Source organism: Marmota marmota, unplaced genomic scaffold, assembly GCF_001458135.2.
Source record: "Marmota marmota marmota unplaced genomic scaffold, marMar, whole genome shotgun sequence".
Taxonomy (NCBI): domain Eukaryota; kingdom Metazoa; phylum Chordata; class Mammalia; order Rodentia; family Sciuridae; genus Marmota; species Marmota marmota.
Genome location: NW_025999900.1, coordinates 24389089 through 24416615, shown reverse-complemented (window position 1 = coordinate 24416615; position 27527 = coordinate 24389089). Strand labels below are relative to the sequence as shown.

Here is a 27527-nt window from a genome sequence, read left to right as displayed (position 1 = left end):
ATATAAAATACAAAATAGGGCTGGGGATATGGCTCAGTGGTTGAGTGCCCCTGAGTTCAATCCCTGGTACAAAAAAAAAAAAAAAAAAAAAAAAGCCTGTTGCTACATGTATACCATTGACTTAAGAAATTTAGAAGTTTAGGGATAGAACACCAATGGTCTGCTTTTCAGGTTTGGCTTATAGATGTGTTTTTATTTGGCTTGCATAGTATCTAAAAATATTTTTTTCCTAGTTTAAATGTTTTTAGTTGGGGCATGCATTCTCCGCAGGATCCACCCATCTCTATAGAGTTTTACTCATTTTTGGTACTTGCTTGGCTCCAAAAGGCAATTGAATTTAGGAGTCCTGTTTTGTGTAAGGAGAGATTTTTAAGTTAAGCTGAACTGCTTTTCTTATGGTCATACATTGTTGAGAGCCACAGACAAGTCAAGATGGCGCCTGGCACTTCGCCAGTGAGCCATTAAGATGATAGAGATTCCTTAATGACTGACTGCTGTGTCTAGATTATGTCAATTAAGTTAAGCTGTGTGTAATTATTAAGATGATGAGGATTCCTTAATGACCAATTGATGTATCTGGATGTTAATTGAAACAAGCTGTGTATAATCAGTTAAGTGTATATATACCTCTATTGTCCGACAATAAAGCGGCTCCCGCTGTATCCTGCCCCCCCCCCCATTATTTTGCCCAGTCAGCCAGACTGCGGCAATACATAGCTAAACTCAAATCCAAAATAGTTCCCTAATACAGTTTGCTTATTTTATACACTTAATATGTATATGTGTGCATGTTTTTTTTTATGTTTTCTACTAATACTTCCTTAATTCTCATTATTGTTTAAAATTATGGGTGTCCAGTACATATTTATATATATAGCATTGAGATTGCTCTGACTCTAAGTGCTTGATATATACTTATTGACCTAAACAAAATTTTTTATTCTGTTTTCTGTAACCTTGGTGATTATGAAAAAATTTAAAAATTAACTCTACATATATATTATACTCTTATATGATTTAAAAAAATTACTTAAGGATTGGTTTCTGTTTTTAAGACCCTAAACTAAACATTTTTTTGTGTGTGTGCGTGATGAAAGAAAATTTCATTTGAAACTCATGTTTTTAATTTATTATTGATATAGATGAGTAATGAAAGAGGCTTTGAAAATGTAGAACTGGGAGTCATAGGAAAAAAGAAGAAAGTTCCAAGGAGGGTCATCCACTTTGTTAGTGGTGAAACAATGGAAGAATACAGTACAGATGAAGATGAAGTTGATGGACTAGAGAAGAAAGATGTTTTGCCTTCTATTGATCCGGTAGGTTGATATTGGTCATCTTTTGATTAATGAAAACAATTGAAAAGAGGGGCTTGAGAATTAAACCCAACTATATTCTCATTATAAAATTATACATGGTGATTTTGGTAGAAAATTGTATTTTATATAATGTGGATGAAAATATTTCTAGCAGTTGAATAGCCTGAACTGTCAAGAGTTCTTGTCACTGTCAAATGATTTATATAAGAATTTTCTCTTTTCTTTCTTTTCAGATAGTATTACTATATGTTATATAGCCTAGCTTTGAACTCATAATTCTCCTGACTCAGCATCTTGAATAGCTGGGATTACAGGCGTGTGCCAGCATGCCCATCTTCTATTAAAAAAAAAAAAAAAAAAAAAATATATATATATATATATATATATATAATTAAATTTCTAGAATCCTAGTTTCTTTTTCTTTTTTCAGTCCTGGGGATTGAACCCAGGGGTGCTCTACCACTGAGCTGTAACACATCCCTTTTTATTTTTTATTTTGAGTCAGGTCTAGGTTACTGAGGGCCTTGCTAAGTTGCCAAGGCTGGCACCAAAATTGCTATCCTCCTGCCTCAGTCTCCTAAATTGCTGGGATTACAGGCTTGCACCGGTGAGCCCTACCTCAGTCCCTTTGAATTGGACCATATTACCCTGATGGTTTCTACTCTAGCACTTAAGAATTGTTAGTTCTTTTTATTTGGTCTCAAGTTTTAATTAGTGTGCAGTTCTTAAGAATTTCAAAATTATACAGAAAGGGACTATAAGTTTATAAAACATTTTAAAAAAGAAGTGCTACCCATTCAAGTAGTTGTATTGAGAGTCCAGTTGATCCCATATTTACAATGTGTACTTTCTAACATGCACTATGTTAGTTGCTAGTGATATGGCAGTGGGCAATATAAATTTGTTATCCTATGCTAGTTAGAAGATGGACAATAAACAAATGTATACTATAATTATCAGACTTTGAAAACTGCTATGAAGAAAATAAACCATAGTAACAGGTTAGAGAATTAGTTATATTTGATTTAGGAAATGTTATTACTGATTTTTTTCTTCAGACTTGGCTTTAAATAAATTTTAGCTATTAACAAATCATATCTAGCTGGGCGCAGTGGTGCATATCTGTAATCCGAGTGACTCCGGAGGCTGAGGCACGAGGATCCCAATTTCAAGGCCAACTTCAGCAACTTAGTGAGACCCTGTCTCAAAAAAATAAAAGGGCTTCGATGTAGCTCAGTGGTAAAGTGCCCCTAGGTTTAATCCCCAGTAACAAAAAAAAAAAAGAAAGAAAATCTTTCACCATATTGGAGTATGTTCACAGATGATCTGCATCTGAATCTTGGAACATTTTGATAGCAGAGAACCATGTTAACTACTTCCAGTTGCCATTAATCTTTCTTGTGTTTGTGGACTAAGCATCATTTAAAGCTTGGGTTTGCCTCTCTAGAGTCACTCTTTATTCTTCTGCTTGAGCCTGCATTGTGTTCTAACATGAACTGCATCAGAAGGCTCCCTTGTCTTCTGGTTTCCCCGATTTTTTTTTTTTTTGGTGGTGGTTCTAGGGACTAAATCGAGGGTCTCAGCAGAAAATCAGAGGGCAGGAAAAAAAAAATTAAAGTTGTGTTATTTATTTTTCATCATCCAGAATCTAGGATTCCTTTTATGTTATATGCTGTGGGTAACTGCATGCTCTAAGGCCACAGCTGCTGGGAAGTTTTCTCCATTTGGGCATTCTCTCTGGGTTACCATTAATTGCTGTCTCTTTTTATCCTCTACATATAGGGATTGTCTTAGTCCATTTTGTGCTGCCAATAACAGAAAAATAGACTGCATAACTTATAAGGAACAAAACTTGATTCATTACAGTTGTGAGGGTGGGAAGTCCAAGACTGGAAGAGAGAGAAGGAGAAGAAAAACTTGCCTTTCTATAACCTACTCCTGTGACAATATTATTAATTTATTCAAGAAGGCAGAGCCCTCATGGTCTCATCACCTCTCATTAGGCCCTACCTCACAGCACTTGCATTGGGGATTAAATTTCCAAGACTGTTTTTAGGGAGCTCATTCAAACCATAGTAGGGCTACTACTAAGGGTTTTCTTGGTTTTTAGCCATGGGTACTTTTGGAAAAAAAAAAAAAAATCCTACATTTACACAGACCCAATTAAAACTTGGTATTTAAAGTGAAGATTTAAGATAAATATTCCTGGCATAAGATACAGATAGAGAATAAGAAATGAAGATCTAAGCTGGGCATAGAGGTACATGCCTGTAATCCCAGCTATTCCAGAGAAAGAGGCAGGAGGATCATAAATTCATAAATCCAACCCAACCTGAGCAATTTCATGAGACCCTACCTCAAAATTAAAAAGGGCTTGGCATGTAGCTCAGTGGTAGACTAGTAGAGCATTTCTGGGTTTAATCCTAGTCCCTCAAAAAAAATTTTTTTTAATTGAATCTAGAGCCTTTACATGCTAGGCAAGTGCTTTACCATTGAGCTATATCCTAGCCTGAATAAGAACTGAATCTTATATGTACTTTTTTCCTATTATATATATACATACGATAATGTTTAATTTATAAGTTAAGCACAGTAAGAAATTAACAACTAATAATAAAATGGAACAACATACTGTAATAACAGTGTGATTCTTAAGTTATGTCAGTGTAACCTCTCCCAAAGTTTGGAATTTTCCATTTAATATTTTCAGACCAACGTTGACTGCTGGTAACTGACACCATGGGAAGTAAAACTGGATAAACAAGGAATACTATAGTCAGAATTCAAAATTCGTAATTTTTGCCTGTCAACTTTTTTAAAGAGAAGGTCAGGTGGTATGGCAGATCTAAAGGGAATGGCACTCTCATATGCTCATTGCTGGTGAATATTGATTGATAAATTCTCCAGATTGAAGTTTTGAGGTGTGGGTGAAAAACTTTCTAAATTGATTATATTTTTGGCCTAGTTAATTATACCTTTAGGAATTTAAGCCTATAAGGAAATGAGCTTAATAAGCTTAATTATTATAGTAAGTGGGGGAAAAGATAAATATAATAGTATTATAAAATTATAATATAGATAGATAATATAATAGTATTATAAAACACACACACACAGGAAAAAAGTGAAAAGATAGACTAAAATGTTAATGATAAGGGCTGGGGCTGTAGCTCAGAAGTAGAGTGCTTGCCTAGCATGTGTAAGGCCCTGGGTTTGATCCTCAGCACCACATAAAGATAAATAAAATAAAGGTATCCATCTACAACAAAATACTATTTTAAAAAATGTTAATGAAGGTGGTGGAAATGGGTGGCTTTATTTTTTAAAGATTTCGCTCCATTTTCTAAGTGTTCTATAATAAACATCACTTTTTTTTTTAAGTAAGTTGGATTTTTATTTATTTATTTATTTATTTTTATGTGGTATTGAGGATCGAACCTAGGGCCTTGTACGTGCTAGGAGAGCGCTTTACCGCTGAGCCACAATCCCAGCCCAAGCATCACTTTTTAAAAAAATATTTTTTAGTTGTGGATTGACATTTATTTATTTATTTATTTATTTATTTATTTATTTATTTATATGTAGTGCTGAGAATTAAACCCAATGCCTTACATATGCTAGGCAAGCTCTCTTCCATGGAGTTACAACCCCAGCCCAAAGCATTACTTTTTATAATTTGAAAAGTTTTAAAACAAGAGGTATCAGGTCTTGTTGGGGAAGGAAAAGATGGATACTTTAAATTTTGTAGGAAAAAAATGAAATATTTTGAGTTTTAGCATTATAAAATTAAAGCCTCGAAGGACCCAAGATCTTGTCCAAGTTTTGCTATTACTGGGATGGTGGTGGTGGTAGTGATGCTGTAAGTGGAGGCACAGTTTCAGTTTAGACTATTGAGCTATCTTTTGATTCAGTAAGGTCAGGTACAAAGGGCCTTAATTCTGCATAATAGTGTGGGATAATGATAGATTTTATTCAGGAATCTTTATATAGTTCCTCACCTCTGAAATAGTTCAGTTCTTTAGTAGTCCTAGCTTGGATGTTAGTACTTACTGTCTCTGGAAACAACCCCAGAAGAATTGTGGCATTGAGAAGTAAATATATGCTTTCTTTCAAAGCATGCCTTTTTTTTTTTTGTACTGGGGAATTAACTTGGGGACCATTACAACTGAGCTGCTTTTCCAGTCCTTTTTATGTTTTGAGACATGGTCTTATAAAGTTGCTGAGGATGGCTTGAACTTTCGATCCTCCTGCCTTACCCTGAGTTGCTGGGATTACAGGTGCATTCGACTGCACCAGCTAGCTTGCCTAGTCCTTAATAGTTCCCTTGCCCTTGTCATTTATTTTGTTATGGAATTTGGTCTCATTCCTTATACTTCTGCTACTGTCCCATTTGCTGTAAACCATAAAGTCATAATTTCTTAAAACGGAGTCTTTAAAGTAATCCTCACATCAGATATGAGACGTACCTTGCTCTGAATGTAGAAAATACAATATTTAATCCAGTGAGTCAATAACATATAGTATTTTTTGGTTGACTCTATTTTTTTGCTAGCACTACCTCACTTCTATATCTTTTCATATAAACCATCAAAGAAATTGGCATACCTACTTTTCATGGCAAGACTGTCTACTTTTTTTGGTATCAAGGACTGAACCCAGGGGCACTTAACCAAAGCCACATCCCCAGTCCTTTTTTTTTTTTTTTTTTTTTAAATATTTTTAGTTGTCAATGTTTACAATACCTTTATTTTGTTTATTTAGTTTTTGTTTTGTTTTTTTTAATGTGGTCCTGGGGATCGAACCCAGTGCCTTCCATGTGCAAGGCAAGTGCTCTACAACTGAGCCACAACCCCAGCACTTTTTAATATTTTGAGACAGGATCTAAGTTGCTTAGGGCCTTGCTAAATTGCTGAGACTATCTTTGAACTTGTGATCCTCCTGCCTCAGCCTCCTGAGCTGCTGGGTTTTCAGGTGTGTGCCACAATGCATGGTTTAAAATATCTTAGCTAAAACAATTATGGACAAGTTTATCTTTCCTCCTAAGAAGCAATATTAAAGTAATTATTAATGTATTCGATTTGCAGGCTTTATACTATGTTCCATGATTTCTTTTCTTTTCTTTTCTTTTTTTTTTGAGATGGGTTTTCATTATGTTGCTCAGGCTGTTTTTAATTCTTGGACTCAAGGGATCCTTCTGCTTCAATCTTCCACACCTGGCTTTTTTTTTTTTTTTTTTAAATGGTACTGGGGATTGAACCCAGTGGTGCTCTAAATCCCCAGCTGTTTCTTATTTTGAGATTGCCCAGGCATGCCCTTGAACTTGCAGTCTCCCCTCTTGCCTCAGGCTCCAGAGTAGCTTCAATGTTTTCTTGTGATAAAGGAAAATATTGGTAGAGTGAAGGATATCTGCATTAATTATCAGTTTTATCAGAGGCAAACTGTCATCTATTTGGCAAGTACTTCATAAAAGCACTTTATGGAGATTAACTATGGAGGTACGTGGTGTTAGACTGCATTCTGTCTGTGGCCCTGAACTACCAAATATACATTGAACTGGTCTTGGGTTGTATATTCTAGTCCCTTTTTAATCTTTAAGGAAACAAATAACTCATCTTTCCACTTGTCTCTCATATTCTCATTATTAAAAGCTCCTTTGGTGTACCCTTACTTATCCTGCTTCAATTCCCTACACCTTAACTCCCCCATAAGTGTGTTGGATTGTGTGATTCTTAGGGTTCTCTTGATTTTTATATCATCCCTGGTGTTGTGCTTATGAACATTTAAGATAAAAAAGCAAGACAGGAGAAAGACTTCAGATTATCATCAATTTGTAAATAATCTAGACTGAATTATTAACTTCATTTCAGTGGCTGCATCTTTTTTTTTTGGTTCTTTTGTGGGCTTAAGGTCGGTAGTAATTATATGGGCAAATGTAAAATTTTCTTCGTGGAATCCTGTCTTTAAAGATTTAAAATTTTTGATTGCATTGCAGCATGTATATATTCTATGTACCTATTTGACTACTTCATTCATAACCAAAGAATGGCTTTAAGTATGAATGTTGCTAATCTGACTTCTTGTTGCAGACAAAACTTACCTGGGGCCCCTACTTATGGTTTTACATGCTTCGGGCTGCCACATCAACCCTTTCAGGTATTGTTTTTCTGTTTGAAAATTGCGTAACTGCTGTAATATACTCCAAGAACTTTGCCAAGTTTCCAAACTTAAGGGAGAAACAAAAGGGAGATGCTAGCTTGCACTGGAAAATTAATATAATCTAATTTGTACATTCTTCAGCTTCTGGTTTTATTTTTTGGCACTGGGGATTGAGGCCAGAGGTACTTTACCACTGAGATACACCCTAGCACTTCATACTTTTTGAGACAGGGTTTTGCTAAAGTTGCCCAATCTGGCCTTGAACTTGTGATTCTTCTGTCTCAGCCTCCCAAGTCACTGAGTTTATAGGAGTGTGCCACTGTGCCCAGTCTGTTAGCATCTATAATGCTACTGTCATTGAGTTTCTTAACTGGTTTTGTTCTTGTTCTATCATGTTACTTAGTCTAAAGCCTGTAGTTTTACTTCATTTATAGATTTATTTTAAACTGAAATACATCTTATTTCTGAAGGAAATGAATTATCAACTAATGACTTAATTATGCTAATTTAAATATAGATTAACCATAAAACTTTTCTTCCGCTTCCAATTTTAACTTCTTTATAGCTTCTATTTCAGTCTTTTACTAGAGCATATTGTGAATAGTAATTGATTCAACAAACACTTGCAAGTACTCGCTATATGCAAGACAGTCTGGTGTAATGGAAAGAACATGAGTTTTAAACCTAGAGTTCAATTTTAGATCTGCTTTATCAGCTCAGCTTAGACAAGTCCTTTAATATATCTAAGCCTAACCTTTCCCCATGGCTGCCACATGATAGGCACTAAATGAGAAAGTAACCCCCTCCTTCAGCTCAGTGATAGCCAACCTTCTAAGTTATACATTTTTCTTAAAAGAAATAGACATGTAACAGATCATTATAATGTCTGGCAAGAAATGTAATAATAGAGGGTTGGGGATGTGGCTCAAGCGGTAGCGCGCTCGCCTGGCATATGTGCGGCCCCGGTTCGATCCTCAGCACCACAAAGATGTTGTGTCCGCCGAAAACTAAAAAATAAATATTAAAAAAATTCTCTCTTTAAAAAAAAAAAAGAAATGTTATAATAGAAATGTGAACAGACTGTTGTTGGGAGCCCAAAAAATGCTACTAATGCTTCTTAGAGAAATGAGGAAAGACAAATTGGGTTTCAGTAATCTTCTTGAGCATAGGAACAGTAACTTTTGTATTCTAGTGTCTTACATACAGAAAGTGCTCAAAAAATGTTTATGGAATTTTCTTTTAAATTTTGTGTCTTTAGTGTGTGACTTTCTTGGAGAGAAGATTGCATCTGTTTTGGGTATTAGCACCCCAAAATACCAATATGCCATTGATGAGTATTACCGGATGAAGAAAGAGGTATGTCTCCTTTTTATATATTTTTTTTATTTGGTTTGGTTTGCTATAGATTTGATGGGTTGCATAATAAGCTTATGCAGTTGTCCAAAAGATAGCACCTTTATTTTTTGTGTTTGCTGCTGGGGATCAAACGCAGGGCCTTGCACATGCTAGGCAAGTGTTCTATCACTAAAGATAGCTCCTTTAGTTTATAAAAACAATATACATTTTAGGATTCTTTAAAAATGGAATTTCCTTAAGATCCATGTGCAAAAACTAAGTTATGTTTCATTGTGCTAGTCCTTTGTGAGTTGCCTTATATACATTAATCTTCACATACCACTTTTTGAATCATTCTAATTTTAAGATGAAGAAACAAGACTCAGCCTCTGTACTTGGGCATGTAAGACTGGATATACCAGTGTTATCAAATATGAGTATGTGCCCACTATGAAAGTGCAAAGATGTGAGGACTATTATTTCTGCAGGAGGTAGTGAGGCCTTAGGGTGGGGGATGACAGGAGTTTAGACCTAAAGAATAAGAAAGATTTAGTGCTTTAAGAACATAGGCTTAAGAACCAAAGGCTTTAAACTCAAAATCTGGCTCTGGTACTTCTAACTTCAATTTCCTTATCTTTATAAATGAGAACCACTACCTCTATACTAGGTTTAATGAATTAATGTCTCAAATGCTTAGACTAGCACCTAGTGTATATTGAGCAGCACACAAATAGATACTAGTATCTATTATTCTCCTTCAAGCAAATTAAAAATAGCAATTCAAGTGAAGTTAGTATGTAGAAGTTGTGAAGATTTACACTACAAGCCCTGTTTAGAGCCCCATTACCTCATTTGGACTATTATAATAGCTTCCTAAATGGACTATCTTAATTCTCACACCCCTAATTAATCTTCCCTGAAAGGTTACTTTGTATTAACTATCACTATCAAAGGGTACAAAACAGATGCCACCTTCTCAATTAATTTAGAGTTGAAGAACTAGAAATTACTTTTCTAAATCTTTTTTATTTTTTAATTTTTTTAATATTTATTTTTTAGTTGGACACAATATATTTATCTATTTTTATGTGGTGCTGAGTATCGAACCCAGGGCCCCCCACATGCTAGGCGAGTGTTCCACTGCTGAGCCACAACCCAAGCCCCTCTTTTCTAAATCTTTATAGTACTTATTTGTTTTAATACTTTTCACCTGTCTTAACTTCCCTACTAGATTATAAACCTCTTCAGGGCAGGAACTGCCTTACTTGCCAATTTTTAAATTTAGATTAGGCTTAATCTAAATTTTTATTTTTTTATTTATTTTTATTTTTTTAAATTTTTTATTGTTGGTTGTTCAAAACATTACAAATTTCTTGACATATCATATTCCACACTTTGATTCAAGTGGGTTATGAACTCCCACCTTCACCCCATACACAGATTGCAGAATCACATCAGTTACACATCCATTGATTTACATATTGCCATACTAGTGTCTGTTGTGCTCCGCTGCCTTTCCCATCCTCCACCCTCCCCCCTCCCCACCTCTCCCCTCCCCTCCCCTCCTCTCTCTCTACCCCCTCCACTGTATAACCCTGAGGGTCTCCTTCCATTTCCATGCAATTTCCCTTCTCTCTCCCTTTCCCTCCCACCTCTCATCCCTGTTTAATGTTAATCTTCTTCTCATGCTCTTCGTCCCTACTCTGTTCTTAGTTACTCTCCTTATATCAAAGAAGACATTTGGCATTTGTTTTTTAGGGATTGGCTAGCTTCACTTAGCATAATCTGCTCTAATGCCATCCATTTCCCTGCAAATTCTATGATTTTGTCATTTTTTAATGCAGAGTAATACTCCATTGTGTATAAATGCCACATTTTTTTTATCCATTCGTCTATTGAAGGGCATCTAGGTTGTTTCCACAGTCTTGCTATTGTGAATTGTGCTGCTATGAACATCCATGTAGCAGTGTCCCTGTAGCATGCTCTTTTTAGGTCTTTAGGGAATAGACCAAGAAGGGGAATAGCTGGGTCAAATGGTGGCTCCATTCCCAGCTTTCCAAGAAATCTCCATACTGCTTTCCAAATTGGCTGCACCCATTTGCAGTCCCACCAGCAATGTACAAGTGTACCCTTTAAAAAAGCCCCTGTCAAAGTTAATTCAGGACTCATCTAAGCTAGTTCTAGACCATGTTTTAAAAAATAACTTGATTTATATTTTATATAATAACTTTTATTTTTTAAAATATTTTTTAAAGTTGTTAATGGACCTTTATTTTTTTATTTATTGATGTGTGGTGCTGAGAATCAAACCAAGTGCCTCACACATGCTAGGCAAGCACTCTGCCACTGAACCACAACCCCAGCCCTAATAACTTTTATAATAATTATTTGGGGAAAAAGGGAAGGGGGAGTATGTCTTAATTAAACCAAACTGAATTGGACATGATACTGTTTTGGTTTTAAAAAAAGCATGAAAAGCTGTGGTGAGAGAACTACTGTTCTTTTGGACATTAACATTTCAAGTACTGATATTTCCCATTTTTAGGAAGAAGAAGAAGAAGAAGAAAATAGGATGTCTGAAGAAGCAGAAAGACAATACCAACAGAGCAAGCTTCAGGAAAATTCCATTGTTCATACAGATCAACCAGAAACAGTGGTGTCCAGTTCATTTGTGAATCTTAATTTTGAAATGGAGGAAGACTGTGAAGTAATTATGGAAAGCAAACAAAATTCAGTCTCTGTCCCACAATAGAATGAAATGACTATCAAACTTCAAGTCCTAAAGCTTTCTTTTTTTAATACCAGGAACTTTCATATTTTCTATTTAGTGAAACTTTAATTAATTTATATTTTAAATTATTGTTATCTGGAAAGAAATGTTTCTCCATTATTAGGCTTTAACTATCAAAAATCATATCTGAAATTTATATGCACTATGCTTTTGCTGTATGTTGAAATTAGTGCTTTGGTTTTTTTCCTTTTGCAGTGGGGGCATTGAACCCAAGGCCTTGTGCCTTCTAGACAAGCACTCTACCACTGAACTACACCCTCAGCACAGTGCTTTGGTTTTATGATCTTTAAAAAAGGTTAAGGACATTCTAGATTCCTAATCAATTAAGAAGAGTTAATTTTCTATTATTTGTTTAAAAAAAAAGGTAAGTTATTGATTTAGGGTAACTGGAGCTGATAATCCTACAGTCTCAGATTAAAATGAGTATTGACCTTTCCCAGATTTTCTCATGTTATGCCTTGCATTTTATGCTTTGCATTTAATTTATTTAACCATTAATTTCATACAAAGCATGATTCACTAAGTGTGTAATAAAAGGAACAAGATGGAAGCACCCTGAATTTTCCTTTTATCGAGAATAACTTTTATGGAAAAGTATCTGAATTTACTACACCAAATATTAAAATATGTGCTAGGGATTGAATTCAGGGCATGCTAGGCAAGTCCTCTAACTCTGAGCAATATCCCTAGCCCCGAGTTTCCTTTTTTAATGAAAGTTGTTATTCAAATTAAATAATCAGCTTTGTTTATAATGTTGACATTATTTAAAGAATGAATTTATTAATATATTTGTATTCAAATGGTAAAACCTAGTGATTATCCACATAGCATCCTGGTTATATCACTCATTCAGCCCTTAATGCCTCAGACAGGCAGAGCAGTTGGGTGGGAATTGGTGTACACAATAGGTTGAAGCTATCAGAAGTTGTTAAATGTGGTTCAAGGTACATAGTAATAATGAAATTAGTTCCTTATTTCATTTATATGTTGAAGTAGCAACCTGGTTAATTAACCTGTTAATTTGCAAACTTTACAAAGTTATATGATATGAAGCTAATTTTGAAAATATTTCTGAACATGTGCAGAATCCCTGAGATGTGTGCATGACTTGATTTACAACTAAATGTGGATAAAGATGAATGCAATGGAGTGTTTTGGAAATGTTGACCTTAAAAGCTTTTTCAAGCTGAGTGAGTTGGTAATCCCAGCGATATGATAGGCTAAGGCAGAAGGAAGTTTGAAGCCAGCTTCAGCAATTTAGCAAGATGAGTTAAAAAAATAAAAAAGGACTGGTGATGTTGCTCAGTGGTAAAGCTCCCCAGTACCAAAAATAAGGGCCTTTTCACAAACTTAATACTCAGTGGTTATATTAACAGCCATCTAAATAGCGTTAAGCTTAAATTTTATCTAAGTTTAAAAAAACTCAAAATGCGCAGAAATCTATAACAAAATGTCATAGAAATCTATGTATTGTCAGTGTGTGTGAATTCAGTTCAACTGAAAATTGAAAAATTTCAACTGGAAGTTGAAACATCAAGTGAAAGCTGAAGTTCTTTAAATTCTTCAACTGATAATTGAATTTAGGAAGGATAAACTCTTAGGAATCTTCAGTTATGTAGATTTCAAGGCATGGTGTTTCATACTATGCATAGTAATTTTATTCATGGTTGTAAGCTATATAACTTAGTGCTTAAAGGATTCTCATCATTGTGTATAATGTCACCATAAATTAGTTTATTAACAGCTCTTAAATATGCCAGGGCGACTTCACTCTTCCTTCCAATATGTTTTAAACAGAATAGTACCTATCAAGTGAAGGCAGGTGTGTTCTAAACATGATCTTCTGAATCTTCTCCTTACAGGTTCTAATGTCTAATATCTAGTTTACCTAGAAACTTTTGTGACTATAGTAGAAGGAAGATAGTGACTTTCAAAGGTTTATGTTTCTTGAATTTTACTTTCACTACATGCCCCAAAGTAGCCAGTTTGTAATGTTTATAGTTATTCACTGTGCCTTACATTTTTATACTTTTTGTTTTTGCAAACTATAAAATTTCCCATAAATGCATTAAATGGTTTGTCTTATTTTAAGCCTCTTTCACTTTTTCCTACTTTTTAACAGTTCATGATATTCTGCTTCTAATCTCAAAAAAACTAAACAATTAGTATAATTAGCCTTTACTGAATTAAATAAATTTTCTAACAAAAATCCTTAAATAATATGGAATTAAATTTTATAAATGTAACTGTAGTATACTGGCTAAATAATGTAGACAGATTTCTTTTTATATCAGTGATTAGCTTTAGTAATTTTTATTGACACATCATCCTATTAAAAGAACGATCATGTCCAAACACTTATAAACCAGAAATAAATGGCTCCACTCTAATGGAAAGTCATTTAACATCCCTGATAACATATAATGTTTTAGATGAAGAATGAAGGTTAAATGGCCAATAATTTAAACCATTCCTCAAATATTCTAATTTTGTATGAGGATCAGAAATATTCCATGAAAATTTCCTCTATCTCTAAAGATTATGCAGATTTAACTGAATATCCCTGTACCTACTGCAAATCACACTTGCCATATTTGAGCTTGAGCTAAATGAAACCAGAACTTACCTCCTAAATAAGCAGTATTTGGTCCTATTGTTTCCAAACTATATAACGAAATTCCAGGAACCGAAACACTTGCTGTGTTTTTTAGACACATTATTTTATTTAAACCATTTCGAAACGAATTCTGCTTCAAAGGTTTCACATGCAGCATTCAAGCATCTTAAGACAGTCTAGTTTTTTAGAGATCATGTATCATCAAGGTCTGTAGAATTTTCACTGTCATTTGCAACAAGGGCTTCTCTGTTTTCATAAGTCCAGAAGCCATTCAGATCAATTAGAATGGTAGTGACTGTATCTCCTTGATTACTATTGATTAAATCCTGAAGAGAGATTTTCAAAGGATCCTTTGGTTTTACCATGTCAAAGATTTCATCCTGCAAGAGAAAAATACAGTAAAATCTGATTTATTTGGTATTTATCAGTGATCTAAAATTCACAGCTGACAGTTAAGCTCTCATAAAAGTTTTTGCTTTACTTCTCTACTTGACAGGCAATCTCCTTTATCTAAAATCACAGAATCTTACTGGGAGATTCCTGAGCTATGTGATTTGCTATTTCTCATTTTATAGATGAAGAAACTTAGGTTCAGAGTTTAATTCAGAGTTTAATTAGTGTAGAACTAGCTAATGCAGTGTTCTGCGAATACATACTAACTTCAAGTACTTTTCTATTACCTTCTAATTGGTGATGAAAAAACATGTATGTTTGTTTATTTTGGGAGACTAAGGACTGAACCCAGGCAAGCACTATACCACCGAGCTATATCCCCAATCCTTAGTTTACTTTAAAAGAAAAAAAACTTAGCTCAAACTAAAAACTTGAATACTTCAGAAATAAGTGACAAAACTTTATTTCCAATATCAATGTCAACTTTTTACTCTAGACCGAGGATGAGAGGAGGGGAGATTTCAGTATTAAAGAATTTGTCATCCACAATGATGTGAAATTGTGCCAAAATGATTAGCATTGATGGAAGAACCACTTTTACAGTAATGAAGTGTATACTACATTTATATTATACTCATTTTCTAATATTTTTGAAGTAAAATCATTCAATATTTAGTAGCATTTAAGGAGGCAAATTACATTTTTAAAAGATTAACAATTTTCAGGTACATAAACTGTATAAAATTTTAGTCTTTCCTAGATTGGTTACAGTTTAAAATTTCTATATCTTAAACTTCCTGTTGCAGAGTTTCAAATATGCTTTGTTTATAGTAATCCAAAATAGTTCTTTATCTTTACTCAGTTGAAACTGGTCAGGGTATTTTATTACACATGTTACCAAACATGAAGAACCAAATGGTACTAGATACTGAAAGTTATTCGGAACTGGTAAAAATGATTACTAAAATGCTAGGCAACAACAGTGTTTGACATAGTGGTGGTTTTCATATTGTAGGACTGATGTCTCCTTAAATTTAATATATCAAAGCAAGTGGCTCTTTGAGAGATTATACTAAAAAAGTGCTTGAACCTAAGTAGTTCCCAATTAGAACCTGAATTTATAGTGGAATAGACTACCAAAGGATGCAAGCTAAACTGAAAAATGAATGCATGCTTCCAATGAAAACACAAGGTTGACAATACTAAAATTTTGAACTCTACAAATTAATCATGATTCACATGTCTTAATTTCCAATTATTTAAATATCAGTTCAGAACAAGTAACAGTTAATACCCATTTGGGCATTTGCTTCTTTGGTTATAGTACTTCATAGTATATAGCTTTCATATAAAATTTCATGTTCTACAAATGATTATCTGATATTAACACAATAATGTTTACTGGTAATATTATATACATTAAAGGAAAAATTAACCTTGACGTCTTGAAATGAAACAGGATCTTGTCCATGGATTTTCATTAGTTCTTGTATGGCCTGTATTTAGTGGAAATAAATCTAAATAAAAAATGAAATTCACAATATCCCCCTTCTCGCCCCAAATATCTTTCTATTCCTTTTTCTTTCCTATCACACCAGAAGCCTTATCATCTCAATCTCTCTTACCTGTCTTAATTTCCTTGATCTTGCTCCACATCCAGTCAGTAAAATAATAAACATGCTGGTTCTGTGTAACTACTTACCTTTCTACATCTATATCTTAACGATTAAGAACTTCAGGATAAAACAAACATTAGGACTGTGGATTCTTGCTACATTCTTGAATGTTCTCCCACTTCAAATGAGCCCTCAACATGGTCATTATTCTTTTATGGCCTGCTCTTCCTATTTTCTATGAATGCTGTTCATACATTCACCATTTAAAAATATTTTTAGATATAGATAGACAAAATACCTTTATTTTTATGTGGTGCTGAGGATAGATCTCGTGACTCACTCATGCTAGGCAAGCACTCCACTCAGCTCAACCCCAGCCCACATTAACCATTCTTTAAGACCCCTATCCACCTCCTCCTCCCAACTCTACAGTTTACCTTCTACTTAGAAAAAAATGAAAGCAGGCCTCCTTCAGAATCTTCCTTTTTATAAACAACAAGACCAAGAATGACAACAGTCAGTTGGACTAAAAAATACTTCAGGTGAGAGTCATTAATTTGGAAATGTTAAGCTTAAAAAATAGTCAATACATGTTTTTCAAATTACTCTGGATGTGGTGCCAAGTATCCCCAGTGTATCTGAAGGAGGTAAGAATTTATGAGCTCACTCAGTTAATATAATAGTAGACTTGCACAGCATGGTCACCATCCAAGTCCAGCTTTATCACTGGCATATTAATAGATAATAGCTCTACATACAGTGTTAGGCCGGAGAAACTTTTTAACTTTAACCCAAAGAAACAAGCTTAAATAAACTTCATAGATTCATGCATGAAATATTTTTAAAGCAAAATTAAAAGAGGAAAAAGATCTTTATGAAAAGGGGTTGAATGTTTAATTCCTAAAAGACATTTTTTGTCTGCCGAAGCTCAAACCCAGGGTCTAATACATGCTAAGCAAGTCCTCTATTACTAGATTACCTCCCTATCCCTATTTTCCTTTAATATTTATTTTCTAGTTGTAGTTGGTGGTGCTGAGGATTGAACCCAGGGCCTTGCATGTGCTAAGCGAGCGCTCTACTGCTGAGCCACAATCCCAGCCCTATCCCTATTTTTCTAAGACTGAATTTTCACTTACTAGATTTGTCTGAAATGGGAGGAATCCTTTGATATGATAGTATTTTTTCAGATTAGCGATTAATTTAAGCCCATATCACATTCAATTAGAATTGTTTAAAAATTTACTGTGCTGGGGATAGAATTAAGCCTTACAAATGCTGGGCAACAACTCTACCACTGAGCTGCAACTTCAGCTTTGCCTTAAATTTTTAAAAAAATGTTTTCTAATAATGAGATTATAATTTATCCTAATATTTGCAGTCAATACTGCCTAAAATTATAATGGAAAGCTTTCTATGGAATATAACATGGAATTTATGAAATATATATTATGAAACCCTAAGGATGGATTCAGAAACCAAATAAAGATATAAATGAGTACCAAAACTTTTTTAAATGGAAAAAAAAATCCCTGGGGGCAATGATTTATGACAAAGATTTGAAAATGTCATTGTTTTTTAAAAAAATTTTCTTCCTACTGTTGGTCTTAACTGTATAAAAATCACATGGTTGGGCTGGGGTTGTAGTTGAGTGGTAGGCAAAGCACTTACCTAGCACATGTAACTGAATTTGATCCTCAGCATCACATAAATGAATAAAATAAAGGTATAAAAAAATCATGTGGTCTGTGAAAATATGGTGATGACGCAGAACACTATTGTACAAAACTATTCCATCAAGTGGAAAAATTACCATTCATATTAAGGAATTATGTGTCTTACAAGGGCAGACATTTCTACTTTTACATGTGTTGGAACTGAATGCTATCAGGTACAATCCAATTCCATTTCAGAGCTCACTGTTACTCTATGATCTGAGACCAACTAAGGCACAAAATAAATGCTTCAGCAAATCTCTTTTGCATAGAAGTGCAGCACACAATTCTGGACAGTTTGAAATTATTTTTATAACATAGCACAAAAGAATCTACAACTAAAGTCTGTAAAGCTTCCCTGGAAAGGAGTTACTTTTCTGAATGTCTAATCAAAGCTTAGGCTTTTACACAGTAGTTTTTGATTAACCAAAGAATTCAATTTCTCTTCTCTAAAGGCTAGTACAGCCCATAATATTTATTATTTCCATACTTTTTTTAGTATTTACATATAATCAAATTGGCTTTTACTATTAACTTTTTTTTTAATGGAAGGAAAAAAATCCTAACACCAGATTTGATTTCCTTCTGCAAAACAAAAACATAAAAATTTGTTTGTAAATCCTTTGTTGGATTTAAAAACCACAAGTTAGGTAAAATTGTCACAGTTAAGTCATATGGTATAATATCTTAAGGAATAATGTTTCTTTACCCAATTGAGACTTACCCTAAAGAAATAATTAAGGGAAAAGACATTGAGGTATCCCTTATTCTCAATATCAAGCAGTTTGAAAATATATTGCAAAGCTGCAGGTTCCTTCCTGTTTTCTAATGCAAGAACAAAATCCAAGTAGGTCTTATAGTCCTATAGAAAAAAAAAATGATGGTCAGTAAAGGGCTTACTTGAAATTACCTTTTCAAGTAAATGATAAAATTTATTTTGCAATCCAGGGAGGCAAATTTAAATTTTTTAAGTTAATATGAAATGATAAACCAATTGGCACATTTAATATTAGTTTCTAGAAACTCTAAATAATATCTGCACATGATAGTTTTGGGAATATTTTCTCATGAGATTAGCTGTGTATAATATTCATTATATTTTTGAAATAGTGACTTTTGAAATAGTGACTAAGTTATTATGCATCACCATTAAATTTACATCTTCATTTCAATGTGATTATTTTGAAAAAATTTTTTATCTGGAATGAATAGAACAGTAAGCTTATATTGCTGTTTTGAAATACAGTTGTCTGTATTTCTGGATTTCACATCTGTAGATTCAACCAACTGCAGACTGAAAACATGGGGTAATTTTTAAAAAATCACATTTGCATTGAACATTGATAGGTTTTTTTCCCCTTATTATTTCTTAAATAACACAGTAAAAGTTTTACAGTAGCATTTACATTGTATTATATATTATAAGTAATCAAGACATGATTTTAAGTACACTGGAAATAAGTATGTAAGTTATATGCAAATACAACATTATTACAGAAGGAACTTGAGAGCATTTGCAGATTTTGGTATCTACTGGGGGTCCTGGAACTGATATGCAGGCAGATACTGAGGGATGACTATAGTGTTTAAAAAAAATTTTTTTTTTTTGGTACTGTGGATTGAACTCAGGGGCACTCAACCACTGAGCCACATCCCCAGCCCTATTTTGTATTTTATTGAGAGATAGGGTCTCACTGAGTTGCTTAGCACCTTGCCATTGCTAAGACTGACTTTGAACTCTCTTGATCTTCCTGTCTTAGCCTCCTGAGCCACTGGAATTACAGGTGTGTGCCACCATGCCCGGCTGTTTAAAATTTTTACATCAGATGATTTCCAGTAAGAAAATTCTGTTCTCATTTAAAAAAAAAAAAAAGAATACAAATGAAAGCTAGAAAGACATGAATAGAAAGCTTTGTCTTGGAAAAGGGACATTCAGATTACTTGTTTTGTATGATTTTGGGAGATTCTCAAATTAGAAAAAAATTTATATTAGAAATGATTTTGTAGGCTAAGAATTATTCATAAATTATACTGTAAAGAATTAAAGAAATGTAACTTCATCATTTTTCACCAGAAATTACTAGTATACTACAATACCCTCACTGTCTAATGTCAACAGCTGTGGGAGTCAGAGTTTTGGAGCCTTTTCCCCATTTTTTCTTTTGTTGGCTAACAATGGTATTACTTGGTAAATTCCTATTTTTTTTTTAAATATTTATTCTTTAGTTGTAAGTGGACATAATACCTTTATTTAATTTTTATGTGGTGCTGGAGATCGAACTCAGTGTACTTTTCCTCTGAGCCACAACCCCAACCCCTTGGCAAATTCCTATTAAAGCTAAATGATATAATACAAAAACCCCATTCTCATCTGTTTGATTATTTCTTAAGCACCACGGGTTTGGAAAACTCATCATACATATCCTTACCATCACTCTCAACCCCATATTAGGGATCACCCAGGGCATTGCAATAGCAAGTGTCAGACAAATGCTATTTTCTCAGCCTTTTTAACAATTTTATTTTGAAACAGGGTCTCACCAAGTTGCCTATGCTTGCTTTGAACTTGAGTTCATCCTTCCTCGGACTCCCAGGTAGCTGGAATTACTGATATGCACTCCCATGACCCCACACCACATTATTTTTCATAACAACAATTTTGATGTTAAAGGTTTATTTAGAATTTTCCTTTTCAAGTATCTAAAGACCACAAAGAAAAATATAATTGCATACCCCCAACTACATAAGCAGTAAATTCTTTCTAAAATTATACTCTGAATACATTTTATACTAATATAAATAGGTTAATATCAGACTTAAATTGTGGTACTGTTAGATCTGATAATTTAATGACCAGACTAGCTACATGAAAATAGTTAATAGGATTAAACTCTCAAATTTCTTTTATTTTTTAGTTTTAGGTGAACACAATATTTTTATTTTTATGTGGTGTTGAGAATCGAACCCAGTGCCTCATGCATGCTAGGCGAGTACGCTATACTTGTTCATACTTCTCCACAATAGGAGCATAACAATGAAACAAACAAAATATTAAAATTTATTATCTGTACTGAACCCATTAGGGAAGTATATTTTTACGTGAATTTACCTTACAACCAAAGGTTCTGAATATCAAGTAATTTGATTGGTTTATACTTTTAACTTGTATTAAACTATGATATTAATCTGAATTACATCAACAAAAGGGCTTATGGAAATTGCAGGAGCCTAAAATTTTAAAGCTCATCATCAGATCTGAACAATTACCATTTCTCCATCATAAGTGAGACATTCCTGGAAAACACGATCTAAGAAGACGTTGGTCATGGTTGCTGTTCCATAGCGAGACAGTTCTTCTTTACTGAGCATACCATTGTGATCCTTATCAAGATTCAAATACTGGCCTTGGGAAGAAAAATAAAAAGATGCCTATGACCAAAAATTTTTAATTAAAGATAATAGAATAGACATTAATAAAAAGTTCTTATTATTGGTTAATATTTTGATTTTCAAACTATGTTACAGGTAGGGTAGTGGCTTAAGTGTGATAACATCAGCTATTTTTAAAATTTTGATTAGAACAACCATTAAGTTAGAACTGGTCAAAAAAAATCATGAAGGCCAGGGCCTTTGGCTATTTTAATTACATCTTTGTCTTCAGTTTGCAACATTTAAAATATTTCTAGGGTCTAAATTAGATGGAGGGAGGGGTCGAGAAAAAAACACTAAAATGCTATCAACTTGGAAGAACAGATCATGGATCCCAAAATGTGTCAGAAGACGACTTAACAGGTTAAATGTGGGTAACATGAAATTTGATAAAAGAGCAAACCAATCTCTAGAACACCTCCCTCTGTGAATTCTGAGAACAGCATTTTATCACAAAGTAAGACAACAGTTGATATTCATAAACGGTGTTCCTTAGTCAATAAGAATCAAATTATATCTGTTCTATTGAAAAGCATAGTAATTAAAAAAGGATTCCTAAATTAAAATGCTAGTATTTAAACAAGTAAATCTTTAGTAATCTACAATACTGTTATTTAGAAGTTCTGGAGATCAGATCCAGGGCCATTGCACATACTAGGCAGATGCTTTACCACTGAGCTACATTCCTAGCCCCAGAATGCTTTAAGACAGACAAGATGGTGTATACCTATAATCTCAGTGACTCAGTAGACTGAGCCAGGAGGATCAAGGTTAGGCAGGCAGGAAAGTTCAAGGCCAGCCTCAGAAACTTAGTGAGGCCCTAAGTAACTTAAGGAGACCCTGTCTCAATAAAAATATAAAAAGGGCTGTAGATATGGCTCAGTGATTAAGCTCCCCTGGGTTCAATACCCAGTACCCCCCCCCCCAAAAAAAAAAACTTTGCTTTTAAGGCAAAATAGTCTATGTATAAAACTGTCTTCTGAGCACCAATGGAGAAATGGATAACTCAAATTTTAGCAATATGATGGAGAACATACCATAAACCCTTAGGGCAGAAGGAGCAGAAAACCAATTTGTTTCTTGACTTTCTTTGGATAGTTCTTCATCCCTTAACTAAAGGGAAAAAGAGACATTAATAGAGAATAGTTATAGAATGGCAGTTATCAAAAATACAAACAATAAGTGTTGGTGAGGATGTGGTAGAAAAGGCACACTCATACATTGCTGGTGGGACTGCAAATTGGTGTAACCACTCTGGAAAGCAGTATGGAGATTCCTTAGAAAACTTGGAATGGAACCACCATTTGACACAGCTATTCCACTCCTTGGTATATATCCAAAGGACTTAAAATCAGCATACTATAGTAACACAGCCACAGTCAATGTTTATAGCAGCTCTTTTCATAATAGCTAAACTGTGAAAGTAACCTAGATGCTTCGATAGATGAGTGGATAAAGAAATCGTGGTATATACACATGATGGAATACTACTCAGCATTAAGAGAATAAAATTATGGAATTTGCAAGTAAATGGATGAAGTTAGAAAATATCATGCTAAGTGAAGTAAGCCAATCCCAAAAAACCAAAGGTCGAATGTTCTCTCTGATAAGTGGATGCTGATCCATAATGGCAAGGAGCATAGGTAAAATGGAGGAAGTCTGGGTAAAGGGGAGGGAAAGAGGGTGGAGGTATGGAGGCAGGAAAGATGGTGGAATGGGATGGACATTGTTACCCTAGGTACACTTGTGACTGCATATATGGTGTGTTGCTACATTGTCTTACAATCAGAGAAATGAAAAGTTATGCTGCAACTGTGTACAATGAATCAAAATGCATTCTGCTGTCTCATATACCTAATTAAAATAAATAAATTAAAAAAAAGAAAATAGTTAATTATCAAGTGATATAATTAAGTAGCTAAAAAAAGTATTTACCTCCAATAAGTCATCCAGGAAGCTGCATGCTAAAATATCTTGAATTTTAATTTTTCCTTTAAAAAACATAAACACAAATACTTAATTTCATTTTAAGAACAAGAGCAACTTAATTTGTTAAAGTTTATTATTTTACATGAGCTATTACACAATTGATATTTTAAAACTTCTAGCTCCAAAGTCCTTATTACATATTACTACAAAAAGGGAAACATTTAGTAAAAGCTGTATGTATATATTTACTTTTATACTCCCAAATATATGTCTAAGCTATAAATTCTAAAATTATCAGAGTCACAAAAAAGTAGTCAAAAATTCTGTGAACAAGTTGGGCATAGTGGTGCCTGCCTGAAATCCCAGTGACTTAGGAGGCTAAAGCAGGAGGATCATAAGTTCAAAGCCAGCTTCAGCAACTTAGTGAGGCCTGAGGTTACTGAGCAAGACCCTGTCTCAAAATAAAAAAATAAAAAGGGCTGGGAATGTGACTTAGTTAAGCACCCCTGGGTTCAATCTCTGGTACCAAAATAAATAAATAAAGAAAGAAAGAAAGAAAGAAAGATTCTATGGCAAAGATATAATACTGTTTATAAAAAATAAGAAAAGAAGGGCTGGGGTTGTGGCTCAGAGGTAGAGCGCTTGCCTACCATGCGTGAGGCACTGGGTTCAATCCCCAGCACCACATAAAAATAAAATAAAGGATATTGTATCCACCTATAACTAAAAAAAAAAAAAAAAAAATTTAAAAAATAAGGAAAGGAAACAGACAGTTTCTGTTTTTCTTTGATAGATTCTGGAATAGGAAGCAAAACAGAAGTATGGTTAAGCATTGACAGATGGGGGCTGGGGCTGAAACTCAAGTGGCAGAGCACTCGCCTAGCACATGTGAAGCACTGGGTTCGATACTTAGCACCACATAAAAATAAAATAAAATAAAGGCATGCTGTCCATCTAAAACTATGAAAAAGTGAAAAAAAAAAAAAGAGTTGACAGATGGGAAGATAACTACTTCTATAAGAAATGAAAGAATCCAGGTAAAATGCTTAGCATAGTGCCTTGTTTATAATAAATATTCAAAATAGTTTATATTTTATAAGCTTTCAAAAGGAAAAGATGTGTATGCACCTACACCTGGAGGAGTTTAAAAAGATAATCCGGTACTATGTGTTGTAATGGACTTATTGCTGGGTTTTCAAGAAAAGGAGGAGAATTAAAAGACTTTGGGCCTTCTCTGACCCTTCCTCTGCCTTAATTACATGTATTTAAGTCTGGGCAGGTTAAAATAGTTGATAAAACAATACTGTCACCAAGGCCAAACTCACTAATCTGATTCCTATATAGGATAGTTATCTTGGGAAAAATCATCTTGGCTCTCTAGTATATCACATATCAGGAACAGCAAATTATATCAGAGTAATTGGTTTCTTAGAACTGAAAAGAAGAGTAATAATTGATTACCTAATTTGTACTTTTTCATTTTAGGGACAAACTGAGAGAGGTTAGGTGACATCCCCATTATCACAAAATTTTTATAGCCAGTATAAATAAATCATAAAAGATCTTTATATAAACCTAAACAAAAGCTTTAAAAACAATCCTGTACTCCTTTGATATTCACCAGATTATTAGTGATAATGACATGTTAGGAAAATAAATAAATGACATTTTTCAAGACTTCTCTAATTCTTGAGACTGAGATATAATAATATTCTCATAATATCCAAGTTATGTAAGATTTACCTGTTCTTAGAGGGTCCAGAAAGAAGAAAAATTTCCTAACTGCTGTACAAACATAAAAGGAGTAAAAGGATTTTTCCAGGCCATCTAATTGTGGCAAAGTAGGGATAAGTTCCAATATATAGTTTTCTAAATCCTAAAAACAAAATAAAATAAAATTTTAAAATGTTAAATGTCTTTTTTTTTTTTTAAGTGTGTGTGTATGTTGGGGGCAGGGTACTGGAACCTAAACCCAGGACACTACCACCAAACTACATCCTTGACCCTTATTATTTTTTATTTTGAGACAAGGTCTCACAAAGTAACCCAGGCTGGGCTTGAACTTGCGATCCTCCTGCCTTGGTTTACTGAGTAGCTGGGATTACACCATGTCTCGTTAAATATCCATCTTGATTCTTTATTAAATACTGGAATACAATTTATGTCCTAAAAAGTTATTTGGCATTGGGTCAGGTATTGAGTTTCATGCCTGTAATCTCAGCCACTCAGGAGGCTAAGGCAGGAAGTTCACATATTCAAAGCCTGGATAACTTAATGAGATTCTATCAATATTTATAAAAATTAAAAAGTGGACTGAGGATGTAGCTCAGTGGTAGTGTGCCCCTGGGTTCAATCCCCAGTACTGAAAAAAAAAAAAAAGAAAAAATGTAAAACAAAAAACACAAACAAACCAGCATTAATACTATATAGATGACAAAACAAATTAACAATCACGTCAGCAGTGAAACATACATTGTTTCTACTAATTTACCTTTAAAAATTTTTTAACATTATTTTTAATAAGTAATACATTTGATATAGTTTTAAATTTGAAAGGAACAAACAAAAATTCATAAGTCTTCTCTCACCTTCTCTCCCAACAAGTAACCTATATTATCATCTTCTCTCTCTTTTTAAAATGCATTTTATTATGTTGCTTAGGGTAGCTTGAATTCCTGTGCTCAAGAGATCCTTCTGCCTCAGCCTCCAGAATAACTGGGAGAACAAATGTGCACTATTTCATCAAGCTCAAATGATCAACTTCTGATGTGGCTTTCCAAAGACGATGATGCAATTACAAGTCTACACATATCTATGCATATTTCTGCCTCTCTTTTTACACAGAATGTAGCTGTATACCATGAAAAATGCTTTTGTCATTTAACAGTATATAGTCATTCATACTGGTTCTCAAAGAGCTACTATTTTAAATAACTTTATTATTTCATTTTATGGATGTACCATAATTTATTTAACCGGGTTTCTACTGACAGACATGTAGGTTGTTTCTCGTCTTTCTCATCTTACTACCCTAAAAACAGTACAAGAAAGGGCTAAGCTAATTTTTCATTGTAGATATTATAGAAGAATACAGGATCTAATTTCTGTAACTGGAACTGCTGGGTCAAAGCATATGCATAATTATAATTTCCATCGACACTGGCAAACCTCCCACCTTCTCCATAAACACTATATGCATTTGACATTCCTGCCAGTGACTAGAAGGCTATTTCCATAGTTCCCAAATTATGTGCCTCCGTGCTTGGGAACTCACAGGGCAGCAGTAGGATATTTTAAAATTTTGAGGAGAAACAATGACATCTGTCAAATACTGCATGACAGACATTGTTAGGACTGGCTGAAGGTGGTTCATGTTGCAATATATTTCATTTGTAACAAATCATTGCAAAGCTAGGTTTTTGATGGATTTTGTGATAAAGCAAGTACCACACAAAATTCAGTGTAGAATAGAAAGTGAGGATTACTGTGTCCAATCTTGTTCCAAGTTTGAGTAGTTACATAGTGTTCAATAGGCACACACATCCTAGTAGTAACTGCTATGTAAGAATGAAGAAAAATATTTTTTTCAACTTTGTATTTTTTCAAGTGGCTGAAAGAATACTTAATACTTTCATTAACTTGTTTAGAACTATCTGGTTAATAAATGGAACCGTTAGGGATTTCTTTTGGGCCAGAGGCTCTTACCAAGAGAATCTCATTAAAAGCATTATCAAATTTTTTGATCTCTGTTTATCTGACAGGTAAAAAAAGGTACCTTACTATAGATTTATCAGGCATTTTCTTATGTGAAGTTAAGGCTTTTTCTTATGATTAAGAAGCATTTGTGAGTGGGAGATGATGTCGGATTAGAGGACAAATGTACTTCTCAGCAGCTCCTTAACACCAGACTTACAAAGCAGAGAGACAGTTTCTCAGTAACTAAGGGAACTCACTGAAAATAGTGAACTATAAAAAACAAAAAACAAAACCAACCAACTAACAAAATAAACAAAATTATAGAGACACAGACGTCAGAAACTTGAACATTAGAAATAATTTGTTAGAGAAGTGCCAGCGTGGGCATCAGCATGGATACCAGCAGTAGAAGAAGGGGAGGTGCAGCACAAAGGACACAGTGTGGCCAGCAGATAAAAAATTAAAAAATTAACTTGGGGTAACCTGTGGATTTGAGAGGAAGTCTGATTTTAACAGACCTAGAGTCTGTTAGGAGAA

The 27527-nt window shown here is 34.0% G+C and overlaps 2 protein-coding genes across 4 annotated transcripts in view; one reads left to right on the top strand and one right to left on the bottom strand.

The window, feature by feature from the left end:
• LOC107147146 (signal recognition particle 54 kDa protein) overlaps nucleotides 1-13689 on the top strand; it is a 64322-nt gene extending 50633 nt beyond the window's left edge. For 2 of the 3 annotated variants that reach the window (XM_048798688.1, XM_015491544.2), the window contains exons 3-6: nucleotides 1143-1316; nucleotides 7403-7469; nucleotides 8731-8828; nucleotides 11353-13689. In XM_048798688.1, the coding sequence (XP_048654645.1) occupies nucleotides 1143-1316; nucleotides 7403-7469; nucleotides 8731-8828; nucleotides 11353-11559 (546 nt within the window). In that variant the 3' untranslated portion in view covers nucleotides 11560-13689. The remainder of the gene's footprint in view (nucleotides 1-1142; nucleotides 1317-7402; nucleotides 7470-8730; nucleotides 8829-11352) is intronic. The other variant, XM_048798689.1, reaches the window with a different exon arrangement.
• Nucleotides 13690-14299: 610 nt separating this feature from the next.
• Ppp2r3c (protein phosphatase 2 regulatory subunit B''gamma) overlaps nucleotides 14300-27527 on the bottom strand; it is a 56883-nt gene continuing 43655 nt past the window's right edge. The window contains exons 9-15 of the mRNA XM_015491555.2: nucleotides 25038-25170; nucleotides 23301-23356; nucleotides 22403-22478; nucleotides 21204-21340; nucleotides 18661-18798; nucleotides 16045-16104; nucleotides 14300-14595 (exon numbers count right to left, since the gene is read on the bottom strand). Of these exons, the coding sequence (XP_015347041.1) occupies nucleotides 14407-14595; nucleotides 16045-16104; nucleotides 18661-18798; nucleotides 21204-21340; nucleotides 22403-22478; nucleotides 23301-23356; nucleotides 25038-25170 (789 nt within the window). The 3' untranslated portion in view covers nucleotides 14300-14406. The remainder of the gene's footprint in view (nucleotides 14596-16044; nucleotides 16105-18660; nucleotides 18799-21203; nucleotides 21341-22402; nucleotides 22479-23300; nucleotides 23357-25037; nucleotides 25171-27527) is intronic.